Source organism: Perna viridis, chromosome 8, assembly GCF_037379345.1.
Source record: "Perna viridis isolate PV_CMFRI_1.1 ecotype Kerala chromosome 8, ASM3737934v1, whole genome shotgun sequence".
NCBI lineage: Eukaryota > Metazoa > Mollusca > Bivalvia > Mytilida > Mytilidae > Perna > Perna viridis.
Genome location: NC_142452.1, coordinates 31,717,006 through 31,737,640, shown reverse-complemented (window position 1 = coordinate 31,737,640; position 20,635 = coordinate 31,717,006). Strand labels below are relative to the sequence as shown.

General features: G+C 33.0%; 1 protein-coding gene and 1 pseudogene across 3 annotated transcripts in view; both read right to left on the bottom strand.

Moving 5' to 3' along the window:
- The window catches only part of LOC148610240 (uncharacterized), an 11,974-nt gene extending 8,835 nt beyond the window's left edge, over positions 1–3,139 (bottom strand). For both annotated transcript variants that reach the window (XM_088542514.1, XM_088542513.1), the window contains exons 1-4: positions 3,005–3,139; positions 2,470–2,623; positions 644–822; positions 319–462 (exon numbers count right to left, since the gene is read on the bottom strand). In XM_088542514.1, coding sequence (XP_088398640.1) covers positions 319–462; positions 644–822; positions 2,470–2,623; positions 3,005–3,010 — 483 coding nt within the window. In that variant the 5' untranslated portion in view covers positions 3,011–3,139. The remainder of the gene's footprint in view (positions 1–318; positions 463–643; positions 823–2,469; positions 2,624–3,004) is intronic.
- Positions 3,083–20,635, bottom strand: LOC148610239 (uncharacterized; annotated as a pseudogene). The gene is made up of 21 exons (XR_015914833.1): positions 20,615–20,635; positions 19,370–19,588; positions 18,979–19,138; positions 17,747–18,026; positions 17,213–17,413; positions 15,635–15,764; positions 14,469–14,503; positions 14,009–14,147; positions 13,418–13,632; positions 12,621–12,779; positions 11,521–11,716; positions 11,039–11,293; positions 8,758–8,978; positions 7,705–7,810; positions 7,263–7,379; positions 6,479–6,614; positions 6,198–6,378; positions 5,139–5,415; positions 4,294–4,480; positions 3,754–3,965; positions 3,083–3,221 (listed from the first exon to the last, which is right to left on the bottom strand). The product of XR_015914833.1 is annotated as an uncharacterized LOC148610239 (transcript).

The window sequence follows — 20,635 nt, the reverse complement described above, 5'->3', positions numbered from 1 at the left end:
TTTAAACGCGTTTTTGAAGCCAAAGTCATGTTCCAAATATATAGTTCTAAGTGAAGAAAAGAATATCCACTATCAAACCTACTATTCACTTTTTAAAAACATAAACTTACATTTTAATAAAATTTCAGTTTTCGAATATAATATATAAAATATTTTAAGCAGTCCATCCCAATATGATAGATTGCGTTACTTGTGTAGTCCTTTTTTCCATGTTTAGCTATTTTTTCCCAGCATTCTCTCTGAATGTTGAATAATTTTATTTAAACAGACAGTTAAGAAATATAACATCATTTTTTTTGTCTTGGAAGCAAGTTTTACCTGATTTACAGCCCAAACACTGACAAAAACGTGTTCAAACTTAGCCAGATTCTTTACATCAACTTCAAAGCTTTGTACAAATCCTTCATCTTGTTTATCTACTCCAGTTTGGTTGTGTAAAAATTCTTGAGGAGATCCAGCCATCTAAAATGAATGTCGATAAGGACAATTGATTCGATGGTAATATATGATACAAAACAAATAATAACGCCGAAACTATAGCATACGAGATATTTTTTTTTTTAAATGTTAACATCAACGTTAACGTCAATTTTTTTTTTCTAATCAAATATTACTCTGTTCCTTCAAAGAAGCCTATACTTACCTTATTCAAATCATCTGTCATATACTGACTTCCAACAGACACATAATATTTGTCTATTCCTGTATGGAGATCTGCAAACCCCAGCAATGACAACCGCAGTTTGTAATGAGACCATGTCATCCAGCCCTCCACATAGCGACGTAAATTAGCCGCATGATCCGTCTTAATGGCAAACATACCTATGTATAAGAGGTGTTGTGTTTCATTGGCTTCAAACGAATATACTAATGCTATTCTATTATGTTTCAAAATTGAATTTTAGAAAATCAAACATAAGATAAACATGGACTGAATTGACTCGTATGAAGACCACTATGGGTGAGACGTCATTATACTAGATACCTGGACGCCAGCATTTCTAAACAAGCATTCCATGGTTCAAATATGATATTGTATTGTTGTATTTTAGCATTATTGTCTAATTTCAGTGGTATCAGTTTGATATGATTTCTCTTGTTGAACCTCAGTATGGTTAGCTGATCATAATATAGGTTGTTGCTATAAGGTCTCTGAGTGATATATGTATTGTTTCTATATTTAACTTCATTCTTGGTATGCATGTAGTTGCATGAATTTTTGGAGTCAAACATTTTGAAATTGATATTAAGTTCAGTCTTGTACATGTATTTTGGACAATGTCCTTCTTATCAGTTAATATCAAGTTAGTTGTAGTTTTGTCTCTTTGAAGTTGAGTTTTCATATTTATCTTATTTGATATGTATTTCATTTGACTTGAGTTTTGCATGAGATCACATGATATAAAAGTGTTGAATGAATACAAGCATTAGAGGAATAGAACTTTGCTTCATTTATAATTTTACATCACTATTCAGAGTTGTCTTATTTCATGGACAAGTATTTTCATTTCGGTCTAATTTCAATGAGCCATTGAACAGTGCATGCCTCTGTATTTATTATTGGTAATTTTACATTCAGGTTGATACTATATGAAACCAAATGGAATAAGGATATGTAATATCCCATGGTACCTCATTTATGGTAACCTTTGTATTTTGGTTCTATCACTTTAATTTTTAGTTATCTAATTAACTATTTTAATCCAGAATTGTTTCCACCAATTTACCAATAGTTATAATTCATAATTAGACATAAGATATCCATCGAGAAATGTTGCACGTAAGACAATTTATATAAACATGGATAAGTTTCCTTGATATCAAATCGTTGAATTTGTGTTGTCCTGAATAAATTGAATTGTTTCCTTTTACACAATATGCACTATGATTGTGTGTATTAGATATTTGTTATTTGCTGTAAAGAGTATTGAAATCTATATAAACACAAAAAATCCAATAGTGTAGTATTGACGCCCTTGTTGCGCCCTGAGCCATAGTTCGATTGACTGTTGTTTATTTTCTTAAATGCCACGATTAGATTTGATGCATTTTTTAAGACACCAAATATATTTCACGACTAGATTGGTTCACAATCACATATACAATAATCGCTGACATGACTTATGATCTATTTGTGTGAAGGGTAGGATGCCTGTATAACCATTTCTCAATTTATCTTGTCTGTTGAAAGTAGTTTTGTCATTGAAGGGTATTCATGCATGATTTCTCGGAGTCAGTTCAAGTCACGGGTAACTTTTGTTGTTATGCCTGACTTCCGTTTAATTCTGATTGACAAAAGAGAAATTTTGCGTGCCAAAAACCCGCTTTTATAATTATCCATCATATCGTAACTCAATAGGGTCCGCAGTAAAAAAAGTCTTATATTTTCATATTACATTTCTTGGACATCCCTATCATTTGGCTACCTTCTGGGTCACAATAATAAAAAAAATCGGTAGCAATGTATACCTGGAGTAGGCGGGGAGCTGTCTATTGTGATCTCTCTACTCTCGTCCTCCACGCACATTTTAGCTCCATTGCAGACAATTAAGTTTACTGTGTAATCACCACCATCGTGTAAATCCAGACGAGAAATTGTGTATTCTCTCACTATGCCGTTTATCTACAAAATTTCAATTTTGAATTGTGTATAAAGCTTGAAGACTTACTGCATGTAAGTTTAATGATTAATCAGTAGCCATGTATTGGCATATACACAAACAATGATTTTGTATTTGTTAAAGTGTGTTCTAAACATCGTACCTGCGAAGTAAAATTCTGGTGAGAAAAGTCTGCTACATTGTTTGCTTCCTTATTCAAAAATTCAATTATTAATATTACAGGAATGAATCAGATAACATTTTCAATTTTGTTACAAAATAGGCATGCGTAGATAACATTTATTGTTTATGATAGCATTTCGTTTTGTCTTTCGTGCATTATTTATTGAATTCCCCCAAGTATCATATTCATCATTTATTTCCGAAAAAGGAACCCGAATTACCTCCATTGATGACGTATTAAAGCGACCACCTTTATGTGATGAAATTGACAAGTACTGACGTTGTATGTACGATTCCTGATCATCAACTTCCCATTTTACTCTGAGCGTATTTCTGAACACCAATGAATTTTCTTTTATCGACCCAAGGTCCGTCGATAGATATGGCTTTACTTTATGTCCACTACAAAACCATTAGACGTCGCCTCAGAGCTTAGTCCTAGAATAGATGATATTATTTCCAAATTAAGCAAAAATGTATTTGTTGCTGTGTAAAGTAAAATTGCAATCACATTTAAGTTTTAGAACATTTTAAAGCATCGCAAATAAAAAAATAAATCAATGAAAAGGTGTTGCAAAACCCGTCATTAATCTGTACAGGCAACTGAAAAAAAATCATATACCCAAGTTTCTTACAATATTATAAAATAAGCTGAAAAAGTGTTAGCTTAATCCCATTCTTTATTTTAGTTAATATGCTAATATGATTTATTTAACTTCAATGCACTGTTGGTCGCAAAGTGAAATATATAAGAAAATAAAAACTATGAGGCCATGATGAAGAGAAACAGTACATTCATCGTCCAAGGACAGGAAGCAGAAAAAGAAAGTAAAAATTTACAAAACTATAGTGTTTAATAGCCAATATGCATAGAAAACACAAATCCTTGCTATTAGTAAATACTGAAAATACCTACAATAAACATACAGGGCGCTCAAACGCTTACTGTTTTAAAAAAAAACAATTATACCTGCTTTATTGTATGCTTTGATGGTTACATAAACCCTTTTTCCTATCGGAAGTTTCTGCCTTAGATCAGGGTTCACCAAAATATCGATCATTGGCAGATGGGTCGATTTGACGATATCATCTATCCCAGGTCGTGTCCCGGCTCTCCAGGTAAAATAGTCCAATCCTGAGTGAGGATCAGTAAATCCATACCATCGGGCTGAAATACAATTTCTGAAAAAAAAAAAATAGCTTCACGTCAAGCCAAACTGTTCCCAACAGCATATACATGGTTTAGCAGAAACAATGCTTGCTACAAAAATACTGTTACATATTCAGTATAGACCCATTTACATAGCTTGCCCGGATTGATTTAATAAGAAACTTCAATAAAGATTTTTCCCAATTCTTCAATTTCAAATGATTTTGATTGATCAAATTTGAGGAAAGTGACAGTTTTGTATTCTGCAATTGCGAGATCGGACCCAGGTTACGCAAATTTATGAACATTAAGAATGTTTATGTATGATTGCGCTATTTAAGAACAAATGGGTAATATTACCTTAATGATTGATATTCATTATCGTATATATCAACGCCATCAAAACCTACTCCAATTGTTGGTGGACTGTTGTCAATAACAACACCATCCGACGTCACAGACGTACAGAGATCAGCCGTGTTACAAGCTGTGATGGTGATGTAGTACCGGATTCCTGAACCCAGATGCATATGACACAATGTGAAATCTATCAAAAACATTCATTTTATTTGTTTACATGTTTCAAAATAACAGGAATGGTTTTAGTTTTTGAACAGGTTATGCGAAATATCTGGCCTGTGGCAGTTTACATTTATTAACGGCAAAGCTGTTAATAAAAACTGTAAACTTGCCGCAATCAGGTTAGTGAGAATAACCTGTTCAAAAATTAGAAACATTCATTATATGTTATTTTTCTTATGAAAAATTAATAAATCAAGACGTGTCAATGTAGTGCATTATCACATACATTAAGAGCAGATGTCATTAAGTGGAAAAAATGAGTCGTATAGTTTTGATTCCGCCCTTTTCCCTATTTTTAAAAAGTAAAACATAATTTACATAGATATCAGTGCACTGATACCCTGTGTAAGGAATTTCGATGTTAAAAAAAGTAATCGCAGATGTTCTTCCGCAACATTTTTATCATTCGGAGACCGATTTGCCGATCACAAAATGTAAAAGTTATGTTGAGTATAGCAACAAAGTACGAGTGACAATCTATATGATAGAAGGGAAAAACAATTGGTTATCGCGAATAACCAAATTAAACTTATTCATGGAAAAGATTATTTTAACATTTAACTCGTGATAATTTTTTTGTATCGACTCTTTCAAATTCAGATTCAGTATTATATTATTCTTACTATTCGATATTCCAATGTCTTGGTTGGTTAGTACATCTTCACATTTGATACAAGTTCCAATGCTAACGTAATAACTCTTGATTGTGGAATGTGGATCATGAAATCCTTCCCAGTAGCCTGATAATGTCTTTGTATCGGTTTGATAGTCGATATCTTTTATATAACTTGAGACCTTGTCTGGACTTCCATCATACACATGACCAGGTACGGGCGGAGACATATCATAGACATAGGCCCAAGACGAGGCTGAACTGATTAAACCTGCCCGGTTAATAGACTGAAAAATTAAATTTGTTAGTAAATTTGTTTGTTACTTTTAAATTAATCTCGAAATTTGTGCATAACTATCGCTCTTGATGACACTACCACTCCTTGCTTAAGAAACCAAATAGGAAACGCTATACAAATTCAGGGTTTTAGATGAAAACTAAACAAAACAAAAACAAAAACAAAAACGAAAAAAAAAACAAAAAAACAAAAACAAAAAACAAAATAAATAATAAGAATTATACAAGTTGAAAGTGTACAATGGCACCATGAAATAAATAATCTGTAACAATTGCAATAAATTCCATTCTGCAGTTTCAGAAAGAATGTCAATTAGAATAGGGGCGGACAAACACAATGATCAGTACACACTGTATAAAAAGTAAAAGAAAACAACATGTTGAAAATGAAACTGTATTATATAGCATTATATAGCAAGTTAAAAAGCATCATTATATGTAGTCTCTAACATTTTTCAATTATTTTCTTTTTTAAAATAAATAAGACGAGCATCATTCCTAGGCAAATATTTTCCCTTCATAAGGAAGTATATGAAAAGCTCTACGTTGCGTACATGTATAATTAATGTTATTTTACATTGGCAGTTGGTGTCTTTTCCTCTCAGCTCATTCCAATTGCTCTTTGGAGCAAACTCCGAAAGACCGAAAATTTTTGCCTCTAATTCTTCGTTTTATTAAGATTTATTCGTATTTCTGTTTAGATTTTTTAACTCTTTAAATGTGGTTACAAATGTTTTCCCTTTTGAACAAAAAATATTAGATTATATACTACCTTAACGGTTATAAAGTAAGCATGCCCTTCTTGTATGTTAATTGGTCTGTCCTCATCAGAGACTCCACAGTCATTCGTTGTCTCAGTGAAAGGAATGATGTCATCATGCCCTGGATGTGAACCAACAGCCCAGAGATAGTGATCTATACCACTTTCAGTATCCACGAATACGCCTCTCCAACTGAAACAAATATTCTTAAATATTACTAGCAAACTATTATTTTCCCAAGAAACAAGATTTAGTCTGCCATTTTTTAAAACAATTATTTGATTGTACTTACCAAGCGTCTAGTTCATTCATGTTAGATAGGTGCCTTCCTTTCATTGAAATAGGTTCGTTTGATATAACTGGAGGACTACTGTCTATCTTTATTGGATGGGAGTAAGCTTTCGAATACCTTCCTGCAAAGTCGATTGCTACAAAGCAAGTAAATATTTTGTAAAAGAAACGCAGTACAATTGATTAATGTTAATTTCAAAGGTATGCATTTTTTTTAATTATCGAACTAGGACTATGTAAGAAAGGAAAATATGGTATTTGTAATCTTTAATTAACATATGGATCATGTTTAACCAACACATACTTAAAATGTGACCAGGCACCATCCGTAAAAAAAACATATACAACAGCACCCTTTGCTTTACACATGGATTCTATTTGTTTTATATTGATTTACAAATATTATGTGTAAGTTGTTAAAAAAAACAAAAAAAACAGCGATATGACAGTTTAACTTCACTCAAGGATATTTTCCCTTTTTGAATGGTCCATTCTTTGATTTCTGCATCACTGGATTTTCTCAACAATTTTTTTCAATAGATTGTTAGCTATCCGCCTTTAAAATGTTTCATTTTAGTACATTTCAATGAACTTATAACTCATTTTACAAAAAAATGATATGGAAACCTCCACTCCCCACCCCCTTGATTTTGATGTTGCAAATAGTCAAGTAAATTAAACTTCACAAAATTAAATTTTACAATGATTTTTTTTCAATTTATGTTTCTCCCACTGCCTGATTCTTACAAAGACAGGTATTTATTTTAGAAGCATGATATCGAAACCTTTGACAGTAGCATAATAATTATGCCCTTCTTGTAACCGGAGTCCACGAACAGTGAAATGGTTGACAAGACCAACCCGTGTATAAGGTGTAATATCTGTTCCTCCACTTGTAGAACCTGAAAAAAATCAAATCTATTTCTAAACGCCGACTAAATGCAATGCTCATACCTTAATAATATTATTTTAAATTATACCTACTCTTTGTTTACCAATTAAGTGTAAAAGTTTTATTGTAAATTAGAAATTTGTTGACCTGCATGTCGTTTATATCATATTACATTTTGTTATATATTGTATAAGATGATGTTGTTACATATTTTAAAATGTTGTTTTATATGATATCAAAAGAAATCTGCATCTGAATTATTTATATATAGAGTGAGGTTTAGGTAGCGAAACAAATACACAGAGGCATTAATATGTTTAATGCTGATGATTTACCAACTCCAACGAAGTATTCCTTTATTCCAGAATTATGGGCTGTATTTCCAAACTCCTCAACATCAATGAATGAATCCCAGCTGATAAAAATGTCAGATGTCGATGACTAAAACACATTTCAAATTTAATTTATGTGTGATATATGACATAGCTCGATCCATGTAAATTGCAAAGGCATTGTTAACCTAGGTATTGCCGATGAATGCAGAATAAACTCGTTTCATTAATTTATTTGACGCGTTGCATGTTTCACTGGTGCGTGAAATACAATTACATTCTACATTTTTTGACACCGCACATACATTGAAGTAAGTCGGAACAATAACATGCATCTCAACAATTATGTTTTGATTAAAATCATATAATGAGTAATTGATCTTAACCATATGCATCAACATGATAAATATATATGCAAACCCACTGATCAATTGATTGAGTATGATATAACGTCATATAGTAGACATTTACTGCATTTCAATTACAAAAATAACGGAACAGTTGACCGATCAAAAAGACCCTGCTCTGTACTAGTCTGACATGCTGATCAAGAACTTGTACTTGTGCTATGGTGTGACCCGGGTGAAACAGCGAGGCAACTTAGGCTCTAATGCTTAACAAATATGAATGAACACAGTGTTTGATAGATAAATCTCAAAATTTTGTCATCATACCAATTATAATTTTGTGTGAATGTTTTGCAAGTATATATCAATTTGTACTCCACATCTTGTTTAACACGGAAATACATATACACTTTCTCATAGTTACCAAGATGGCTTAGATAGAAAGGAAGCCCGGTCAAAAACATCATTTCATCATTTCGTCGTCAGTAATGCAATTTCTTTTTGTAAAATCATTTATGAGATTGTAACAAATGTAAGCCAAACGTAGAAACACACTCTGATGAAAGTTTAATATCTCCGCTTTTCTATGATAAGCAAGCGTTTTGAATTGAATATATTTCATATAAAACAATTTAACTCCGTATGTTCCATTATATATCGTCTTGATATACAGGCCAAAGATCTATAATCGGTCAAGTCATTTTCTCACCTGATACTTTTTGCTAGGATCAATGCCAATCCACACATGTCCTGGTGTTGGAGGGGTCAGGTCCACAGTAACCCCGTCACTACAGCTCTTAACTTCGTCTAAGACTTCTATCCATTTCTCATATTTTATTTCCATGCTTGGAGCGTAGATACATACGAGGTAGCGTTTGCCGTGAATGAGTTCCTCGTTTAAGTTGAAGAAGGCGTTGATGAATTCTTTCTCTGTACAAAGAAATTATCATGCATTAAATCTGATTAAATTTAGCTAGTGGATATGTTGATAAAAGATTGAGGTAGAGGTCAAACAAGAATTTTTAATCAGCTCAATACATTTTGAATGTTTAAAATGTTTGTGTAAATTGTATTGTTTATATGCAGAATTTGTATGGGTTTCACCATAAGATACACTACACAAGTGCGTTCGTTGATGAAATACAATGCTCCTTATCACATTGGCATTTAGTAGCAGTTGAAGCCTCTTTCTAATTCTATGAACATAATAAATATCAATTATTAAATAAATTGCATGGTTGGCACGAAAAGAAAGACGAAAAAAGATGAATAGCGAATCTATCAGGGGAGTTGTTCATCTAAATTAAGATTGGTATCTTGAACCTAATTGTAGATAGTGCACAGGTTATGAATTTCCAATAAAGTTTTTTTTTTACATATTTTTATATTAAAGAATGATCAATGAACCAAGATTCTAACGGAAATAAAAAATCAAAAGAACGCAATCCAGGGACGAAGACCAGACAGAGAAAACAGACAGACACACACACACACACACAAAATAAATAAATAAATAAATAAATAATACTGACAAAGAAACAAAAGGTAAATGAGCAACTTGGACTCCACTAAAACTATACTCGGCGTCACATAAATAAGATACTGTTAAAATTTGAATAAAAATATTTCCTACGATTTTATTGGCACCTACCGTCGTTTAAATTGTATTAAATGACTTGCTCATTCGTTTAGCCAAACGGCTTCTCCCTAAACATTGAATCGTTAAATTCCGGTCAGATTTTAATTCTCGGTGCCAATATTTACATTGTAAAAAGTCGGCCATGTTTGCAGTGATCGGGTTGCTAGGAGAAGTTGTTTACGTTTAAATGGTTTGTCCAAAAACCGAAGAACCCAGAATGCATTTCGGCGTTATTTCGGATATCTCGGATTTATTTTACGTGAACAACGTACAATACCGAGAAGTTGATCAAGCAGACGATTGTCACCGGAGTTCGGCGGAACTTACGAACTTGTAAACAAATCGTCCCGTAGAAACCAACATGGCGGATTTTAGTATGGGATTTTCCCGTAAGGATTTGTTACGCATGATTTAAGCTAATCAGCGACTCGTTGGTACCAACAAGTCATGCATATATGCGAACTATCTTCATATTAAATAAAAGAGAGACAACTCTAGCGGTAAGTCCCGACGGTTTAAAAAGTAGAGCTTCAATTCGAAAATGTGTTGTATGTGACGTCGAGTATAGGAGCAAGAACGGTAGGATAAGCATGATTTGATTTTCTAAGACACCCGATTGGTTGCTCATAAAAAAAACAAGTCCGGGTAAACGAAAGAGGAAAGGAAGACAATGGCATGTTGTGCAGTTAGCATTATATGTATTATATAATAAACAGTTTATAAGTTTCAAAATTATGGATCCAAAGCTAACATTTGTTGATCTTATGCCATCTTGAATAATGTAATTGTAATAGGAACGGAACTTTTGCTACGTCCTATTTATGCCGATGCTCTAAAACATGAATTGTCCCGAATCGTATTGTCGGAAGTAACGCATTTTGGAAATGAACCATACAGTTAGAATGTGATTGCCTGCACTTAAAACGCAGAGGCATAGCGTGTGTATGAGGAAGTCTCGCATATTCTTGTTTGTTGCCACGTCAGCAATACAAAAAGAAATCGGTCCATTTTCAATAAAGTCATATGTTATTTACGTACACACAGCTCCGTTTCATTTAGGTAAAACATTAAATCATAATATGTTTACAGTAAAGTGAAATGTATACTTCACTAATGCTTTAAAATGCTGTTTTAGGGGTCAGTTGAACACAACCATCTGGTTTATCAAGCTCTATGTAATGTAATATGCAACCATTTCAGTGTTTGGTATGATTGTTGGCTCCTTTGTCGAAATCCCCGTTTCCATATATTTTGTTTTGTCGTTAAAAAAATAGTTTGCATTTATAAAGCAATTTTTTGTCAATCATGAAAATTATGGTAAAGTATATAAACATTATCACAATTTATGTACCTGTATGCCCACACTTAATTGCATTAGGATACGAGCACGGGTCAACCAATTGCAAAGTGTCTTCATCCTTATAAAAACTTTCAACATCGAGATTTTCTGCGTCAATGACAGCCCATGTATAATTGTGATGTCGTAAAAGAGGCCATGTTGCTGATATTACATTCTTAAATGGGGTGTAATCTACATCTGGTTCTCCCCATCGCTCATTTGTCGGAAGGAAAATGTCTTTTCCATAACCATCATGCCTTACTCCATCTGAAATGGGTATACAATGCAGCAAAAGTATGTGATTAATCTAATGTAGCTCGAACTGTTTTTAAGTACAGACAGGTGCATTTAATGGCCAAATAGGAATTAGATAGTGACTACCGATTACCTTTACTATATGGAAAAAAAAAAGAAAAACATTTTTTGTACAGGTATACTTTCTTTTTTTTTTTGTTTGTTTACAAATAAAATCTGTTCGATAACAACAATTATACCTAAATTAGTTTCCTGTTCTCCAATGGCGTCTATGACTAATTTGGGAACGATAAAAGAGTTTCCATCCTTTACTGAGCATGTCTTAATTTCTTTTGACATTGTTGACCATATTCCAGCCTTGTTATATCCTCTGATAAACACTTTGCGGCATTTCGAAAAATCAATTGAGGAGTTCAGAGGAATAAAAAATTGAAGCTGCAAAATAAGTAAAATTGGTGCATATGAAAGAAGTATAAAAGGGTAGTTGCAACACTTATTATGAATTAAACGTCTGTCAGAGAAAAGGAGTGTCGACTTTAAAATCATTGATATATCATTGACATATACTCAACATCTGAGGTGTATATACCATTCTTAATAACGTATTAGTATCATATTTCATAGAACGCGGTCTCCGTGCAGGTCCGGGTGTTAAAAGACTAGGCCTGCAGCAGCGCTAAGCTTGTCGTAAAAGGCGACTAAATAGTGCTCAGAACCCTAGCCGGGGGCTAGGGCGCTCTGCCCACAGAGCAACTGGGATTTGTGCCCCAGGTGGTGGAATGGGGTACCCCTGGCGTGTTACATGATGGGGTTGTCAGGCTATAATACGGAAAACCTGACCGCAAACCATAGCGGTGCACCGTGTTGGGAAAGATGCCACGTTCCTTGCACGTTAAAGAACCCTACTGTGGTATTCTCCCGGAGTAGGAACCATAGGGCTCCGCCACAGGATGCTGAATTGCCCGACCCTACCCACCTTCCCTATTTCCAGTGGCAATCAAAATTTGTCGACCCCATTGGCCTTGTGTCTCATCCCTTTTCATTTCACCATCATTTCATGTTCATTTTATCATCAATTTCATGTTCATCGTCTGAATATAGCTGAAATATTGCTGCTAGGACGTTTAACCCCAACAAACAAACAAACATAGAACGCGGAAACACAGCTTGTAATATGTGATGTTGACTGGTCTGTCTTGTTTCTTGTATCGTGTTTGAGTTTTAAAGCATCCGCCAATGTTTTAATTAAGATGCGTTGTTCAAATACAGACAAAAGTCATAATCTGGGTGCTTTTGGTGTTTTTTAATTATGTACTGACAATTTCCAACGAAGTATTACGTGTTTCTTGTCTTGAACAGTGATATTTTCCATTGAATTCCAGATAGTGTGAATTCCGACATCGTCCCCGATTGCCCATTCATAAAGATCGACGACTCCAGCTGCCTCTTCATACTTCGGGATATCTGGATCTACCATGCGATCAAACTGCACTTGTAACTTAAGAACAAAAAAAAAAAAAAAAAAAAAAAAAAAAAAAAAAAAAAAAAAAATGCCATAAATGAATTGATTTATGCACATAACTACTCCAAAATATATAATGAAACACTACATCATTCACATATCTATATTCGCTGTACAAACAATATAGAAAGTAGATTTTTAAATCATTGAGTATTTATTGGTTTCGAAATGAGTGAATGCTGAATATCGCGAAATTTAAACTCATGTTATTTAATTTCAACATCAAAACTAACGAACAATGGCAAATTTGTTATACTTTTGAACTAAAATAACGCGAGTTGATATTTTGCAATATCAAACTTTCACGAGTTATAAAACCTTTTTCTCCATGATTCCTTTGTATTTTTTTGCTGATATTCGGATATCGTTATGACGGAAATTCTGTCGATCGTCTGGAGAACAACATTTTAAATGTCACAATGTCGCTTTCGAACAGTCACAATTTATCGATAATGATTCTCAATCACATATCAACCAATCACATCGGAGACTTTTTCATATCACTAGATAAAATGGCCCAACCAAAACAAGAGAATATAATTCAAATTTTAAACAGTTATTTTGAGAAACGAAAAGTATTTTTGAAATTGTAAAATTTGTTTAAGTGTATTGACCTGGTTGTTTTCTATAACTACGTCCATATTTCCTGTATTAGGAGGATTTACAACAACTGTGACACCATTCCCATAGACAACAGGAAAACAATGACCTTCGACACAGAATTTTAAAACAGGTCGGTACTTTATTCCTGGTTGCAATTCAAGGTTTGACAGTGTCACGTAATTATGAACTCCGACATACTGAAAATCTGCAAAATGTATCCAGAGGTCTGAAATTGAGAAAAATCGGAAACGAGTTATATACAATATTTCAATTAATTTATAAAGTTGTTCTCATTGCAATTACAAATGTATACAAGATAATTTACATTATGTAGAAATTTAAACGAATGAGTATGGCATTTGTTCAGCGTACTTTAAGGAGGTGTTCACATTAACTATATTTTTTTTTAAAATTGCCTACCTTTTATAACACATAAGTACAAGCCAAAATATAATGTGTTTTGTAAATGTCTATGCTGATAATTATGGGCAATGTACGTACAAACAGAAATGAAACTGTCATATGTAATAAGTTTGAGCAAACTATATCTATTTTTCAAGCGGAGTTCATACTGGGTCAACATAGACTGCTAATGTACTTGCCGTCTACTAACTGTCGTTCCAGTTTTATCCAGGTGTCTCTAGTGTAAGCTTTATACGTGCTAGGAAATGTCCAATAAACATGTAGTGATGTTGTTGAAGACTGGAAGTCGATATCTTCTATACACTTAGGTTGTGTGTTCTAAACAGTAAGGACTTAAGGTCAATTAAAGCCTACATTGACTTAAACAGAACTATGTTTCAGCTGTTCAATTATTTATTCTAGAATACCCATACATTAACGATTAAGTTAACTTAATAATTATGGGTTAAAATTGAAGATTTTTCGAATATATGTTATTGGTATTTTGTCATTACGTTTTTAAAGATATGATCACCGAAAATGTGTTAAAATTGTTTATGTTATTTTTTTATGTCATCATTGGAATTTCAGATCAAGCTGTTCCATTAATATTTCATATACATGTACATGATTATGTTACATTCGTGCATTATTCATTACCTGTTCATGGTGCTCCATCTTAAGGTCATCTAAATCTTATTGATTAAAATATAAGAAAAGAAAATTAGAATGAGAAACAAAATCATTCTGACTGATACAGTTGTTGGTGGAAAACATGTTGATGAATTGAGAAAATTATAACTGATTTACCAAAGCTAAAATAATCACCCACGGACAAAAGGTCAAAGGGAGCGATATATGAAATACAATAATCGACATTTCATTTAAAATGTATCAACATCAGTATTTTTCGATCAAATCAAGTTTGCACAGTAGTTGTATTTGCGTAAGCTTCTCACTTAATAGTAAATGGGGGATTTTGATTCGGGAGTGAAACATTTTAATTTTGTCTGGGGAGAAAGATTTTGAATATGGGAGAATGGGAACATTTGCTTAAGTACCAATTTATGTAAAGTTCAGAGACTGCTGATTGTCGAGGAAATTCATATTGCGGAAAAAAACCAACGAGCACCGATGTTTTTTTCAGTCTAGTCGCGTAACATGTTTCACTCTTTCACTATACACCCGAATCAACACCGAAAACTCTTGCATAGTGCCACTTTCATGTGCAATCTACATATTTTTATCTAGAGTATGAAACAATCAATTAAAAAACAATAAATATTGTAATGTGATATATGACTCTCCTTGAATGGAAAATAAAAGTTGAATTTGATGGCTTTTTCGGCCGATGTTTAAAAAACACTGCTGCTTTAAATGCATGTATCTATTTGAGAATTGTATTTATTTAAAAGTAACAGTTCATATCTGAAGAAATTTAAGAATATGATATCAATGTAAAATGTACTCTACGGGGAATGAGGATAGAGACAGTGGTTGATTGGGAATTAGGTTGGTATATGGTATAAAATGATTTTATTTATTCAAGAGCAGTATCCGTGTAATACCCAAAAGGGCGGCGATGCATCAAGCCATTGTGGATCAAGACATTGTGGAGGTCTTCATTGCCTTAATCTAATTAACTCAACTAAAACAGACCTAATCTGTATAAATAATAGTGCAAATAATGTGGTTGTGTTAAGGGAGGTACTTCGCACCAGTTGTAAATAAAGATGAAAATAACGGACCCGTTTTGATCATCATGTACTTTGAAAGAAAGTTTGTTTTTGATGTACTTATTGTACCAAATCGTGGTAAATTATTACCGGTGCAATTATTTCCATCCCGAACCATTATTTCCGTAAGGTTATGATTGGTATCAAGTATCTGAACTCCATCAGTACTGACCAACACACTCCCAGCAGAAGTTGAAGCATCAAGAGTCACAAAATATATCTTAAAAAAAGATAGCCACTATATTGTAATATATCCTTTATACGGAAATCACAAATTTCTATTGGATAAGCATTATGTGTTATTTCGGTCTATTCATTTTTAGCGCCCCTCCTGGTAGTTACGATACATCAGTACGGTATATCACCCGGATATATCACCCTCATGCTGATATTTCTCCCTCTAGACCGGAAATACCTATCCTTGTCCGTATGGGCATCCTTTTAGTTTTCATTTCAGATTACTTTAATTAGATAAATATATAGTGAAACTGTTCATTTTGTTATTTTGCTTTTGCTGATTTCAATCTTAAAATTTGATTTTAGTTGGACATTCACTATATCTGAGGTATTGAGACAATTACACTTGAATTTCGTAAAGGTTGTGTACATGTGCATAAAAAAGTGATGCATTAAAAGGGTATTCAGTATAATTTAACACATATTACCTACAGCTGATGTGATGCACGGAGTAACACAATCAGAAAATATATCACGCTCGACTACGACTCGAGTGACATACAGTACCTGAACCGATCCGTGCAACAAAAATTGCGATCGATCATCGATCACCGATCAGTTTCCGGTCAGTCATCGATCCGTCAAACCAATCCATTAAACTGGTGATCGCATCACGTGACCACATAGTATTCAATGTATTTTACAGTTTTTGTTGTTTTCATTATAAATTTTACACATAATTACATAATATAATAGATTTAAACATCAATTTATACTTTTATTTTACATTTCTTTAATTACAAACATATCTTACGTCATTTTACATAACAAAACTGCAAACAGATTGATCACCGCTCATCGATCCGTCGGCGATCAATCAGTCAACGGTCATCGATCCGTCCAAACGTTGCGCGGATCGGTTCAAGGACTATATCTACCCCGAATGTTACTTCGACGTATCACTCTCTGCTGCAGGCAGTATGTGTATAATATCATACACTTAGATTTATAAAAGGACCGTCATATTTTTATAATTACAAAAACATAATGTAGTCTATATGAAGCAATATCAATCAAAATTAGAAAAGTACTAAATCAGGCTAATACATTGGAAGATTTAAATTGTATATGTAACGAAAACTAGTAATAGAAATGAGAATAAGAAACATGACAAGCAATCCATCTCATGTTGCAAGCTTGCAAGTACACCCACTGTGTCATACAGACCCCTACTTCAATGTATAAACTTTTACTGAAGTAACCGTTCGACAATGGTCAAATACGAACCAGAGGTAGTTTATGATGTTCTACTATTTAGGTATGTTACAAAGGAAACTGTTTTTTGCGACACATTTATGTATTGAATGCACGATTATTCTTGTACAGATACTTACGAATTGTTAGAAAGCGAATAGTTCTATAAAAATATCATGCAAATGAAAAAATGCCCAATCAAGATATAACATATAATATTAGTAAAAAAGTATCAACCTGAAAGCTATGAAGATTTAGTCCTGTGAAGATGTGCCTCTCATGTGATGCAGAAACAACTTCGTAATCCTTTACATCACATAGTTTTGGTGCTGTACCAATACAAGCCTTATAGACAACAATTTGGTGTGGATGTAAAAAGCCAAACCACTTGATCGCTAGAGATGTAGTGTCTGTTGCGAAATCAATGTCTTCTAGATCCTAAATAATTTTAAACAAAGCTTTTATATAACATAATAATTTGATGCATTTACTCTTAATGTTTATATGACTTACGTGCAATGAAACAGGACTGGAGTTTGTTTCACATAATACTTCAATCTATGATGAAATTTGAATTTACGAATAACTTTACACCTACGATACTTGTGAAAAAGACGTTAGATACTAATTTAGGTATTTTTAATAATAGTTGCCGAAAAAAAAAAACGCGTTAATGTAAGAATATTCATCAAAATGCTTAAGTTGGAAAGTCATTTTAGACAGGTTATTGAATTAGTTATCAGGTATAATAGAGATTTGCTAAAAGCTAACATTCAGTCCAGAGTTCACAATTGAATGCGTTGGTATATCAAGAATCATCCCTTCTGATGGTAATGTACATCATGTCCATATGGCTGAGACGTTTGATAAGCAGAAAGTCCGGCGAGGTTTGTAGCTTTCAACGTGAAAAAGTATTGATGATGACCATGAAGAGACCATTTTATTTCGTCAATTGGTAATACCGTACATGTTGAAGGTATAGATTTTTTACATGGTCCAGCATATATCAAATCATTGAAGGGATAAATGTCATACATTTGTGGTTGATGACCTACAAAATATTATAAGAACATGTGGATTTTAATAATATTACAAACTTAAGTGATTTTGTCCCTTTTAAGTAACCGTGATTTTTTTTTATTTATTAAAATATTCATATTTATTCGCATTACGAAAGCCTTTTATTTAAACAAAATAGGGTAGAACCCTTGAGTATAAATGTACTGATTCATTTTTTTTCTCTCTGCTTTTTTGCTAAAGTAAGTGTTTTTTTGTTGTTTTACTCGATTTGCAGCAGTTTTTTTGTATGCTTTCACGACTACTTCACAATGTTGATTTTTGTATGTTAAGTATGCAGCTATCTAAGGGCCTTTGAAAATCCGATTACATTTTGGGACATTTAGCCTTGATTATTTTATGTAAAACAAAAGTTTTTTTTACAATTATTGAGAGCTACTTCAAAGTTAGATATATACAAAACTGATCTGATTCTGACTGTATGATAGGGAAAAGGGACTGTATTATGTCACTAGTTATCTTGTTTCCTCCATTTCAAAATGCCCATAATCTGGACATTACTAACAAATTTAAGTCTGTTTTTATTCTTGACCTGTATATCGAAATTGAGGAAAATAATGATAACTTTAAACTTAACGTTATCATAAATTAAATGATTTGAATGACCCAATTGCCAACTAGCTTTATCTTGTTGCATCATCCTCTACTCACGTGCTCATCTAGACGACTTTAGCGCCGATTTTCTAGAAGATCAGTGACTGTCATATAAACTATCAAGACAAGTAACTTGCTAATGGATGAACGTTTCAAAAGTTATAGGGTCGTTACCATAACCAGATTGAAAGCTATCAAATGACCATACACAATCAGACCAAAATAAATGATAGGTCGAATCCAAGAAATAGACCCGTTGTTGCGTCATTTCAAAAATCATAAAATAAAAGTAAACAACAACAGTACGCATTTAATTCAGAATTTATTCCTACCAACTGCAAATTGGAAGTTCAATGGATATGGATCATCCATGTCCCCAAAAGCGTCAGAAGACCAGTGTGCCATCAGGTATTTCCCTTCTATAAGCTTGACATCTATTGTTCCACCAGTAAAATGCGGTTTGGATGTATCAACAATTAACGGTCCAATACTCTGTGAATGAGGTAAATAAAAAGACACGTAAGAGAACAGCCGTTTACAAACATTTGGATTTAGAAATAAGATATTTACATAAATAAAACAATATGTGCTTCGATGAAAATGGCTATGCAAATGAATAAAACATGAAAAATATAAATGTACATGCCCGTCTAAAATAAGAAAAAAAAGATAACAAAATGTTTTTATCGTATATAACATAAGAATAGTTTCTTCTGGATATACCTGAATTCCTTCTATTCCACTTTTACTGATACTTTTTATAACGATGTAAAATGTCTTCCCTTCTGGTACATCAGAGTGATTTAACCTGAAATGGTTGTGATGTTTTGTTGATCTAAATGTAACAATATCAGGCGCAATGCTGTTTGCTGTTGAAGAAAACCCAATTTGGTAGTCATGAATGAGATGTCCGACAGCTGTGGGTTTCCAGGACAATTTAAACTAAAATAAAAAAAATGATGTATGCAAAGTCCTTACAGAAAACATAACGACAGTTAATTGCATACGAGTTATAACTATAACTACGAACAAGAGGCTCCCGAAGAAACATGAATCGCTCATCTGACAAAAAACATACCCTATTAACTAAGTTAGTAAAGGTATCATGCCTTGTTACCATGTTTGACAAAAAATTGCTGAAAAAGACCATATATTGATGAATGCTGTAAGTTCAAAAGAGTCCCCAAGGCACTGTAAAAGGCACTGGAAATGCCTTCAAAGTGTTTTAAGAACCTCTGGAAAAAAATTGTGCTGGGGTCCTCCTATGCCATTTTTTTTCACCAGGTCTGAGGACCATCAGCCCAGAAAATATTTGCTGAAAAAAGAACATAAGATGAAGTTGAATTATTCAAAATTTTCATCATCACCATTCATATCACGAGACCATGTATACTATATAAACCAATTATCGTTGAAATCAAAGTTTTTATAAAAATCAGCTGAAAAATGGCCGCCCAGAACGATCTTTTATCCTCACAATTCAACTTGAAACATTTAGTTTCCTATAGATGGTATCGAAGCAACTTGTGAAAATGGTTGTAAAATGGCTACCTAAAAAAATGATTTCAATATAGCCAGTTAACTCAGAATGTCATGTTTATCTTATGGGTAGCTTCCATTTTAATTACTCTTTTATAGTTAGGGAAACAATGGCAAAATACGCATCTTAACCCCTATGTTATATTTTTAGTAACAAAGGTCATGTTTTCTTCACCGATGAACAATTTTACATGATCAGTTTGTGGAGAAAACAAAAAAAAAAAACAAAAAAACAAAACAAAACAAAAACAAATAAAACAACTAAATTAATAAATAAATTATTATTTTTTGATAAAATTTGTTGCAATTAATTTCACAGAGTTGTACACATAAAAACGACAACGAAATCTGTTTCAGGTGTCATAAATCCTACAACAGACAACAAATCATTTTGAAAAAAAATTTCCACCGTATTTTCACCAAAACTACCTCACAGAAATATCTCATCAT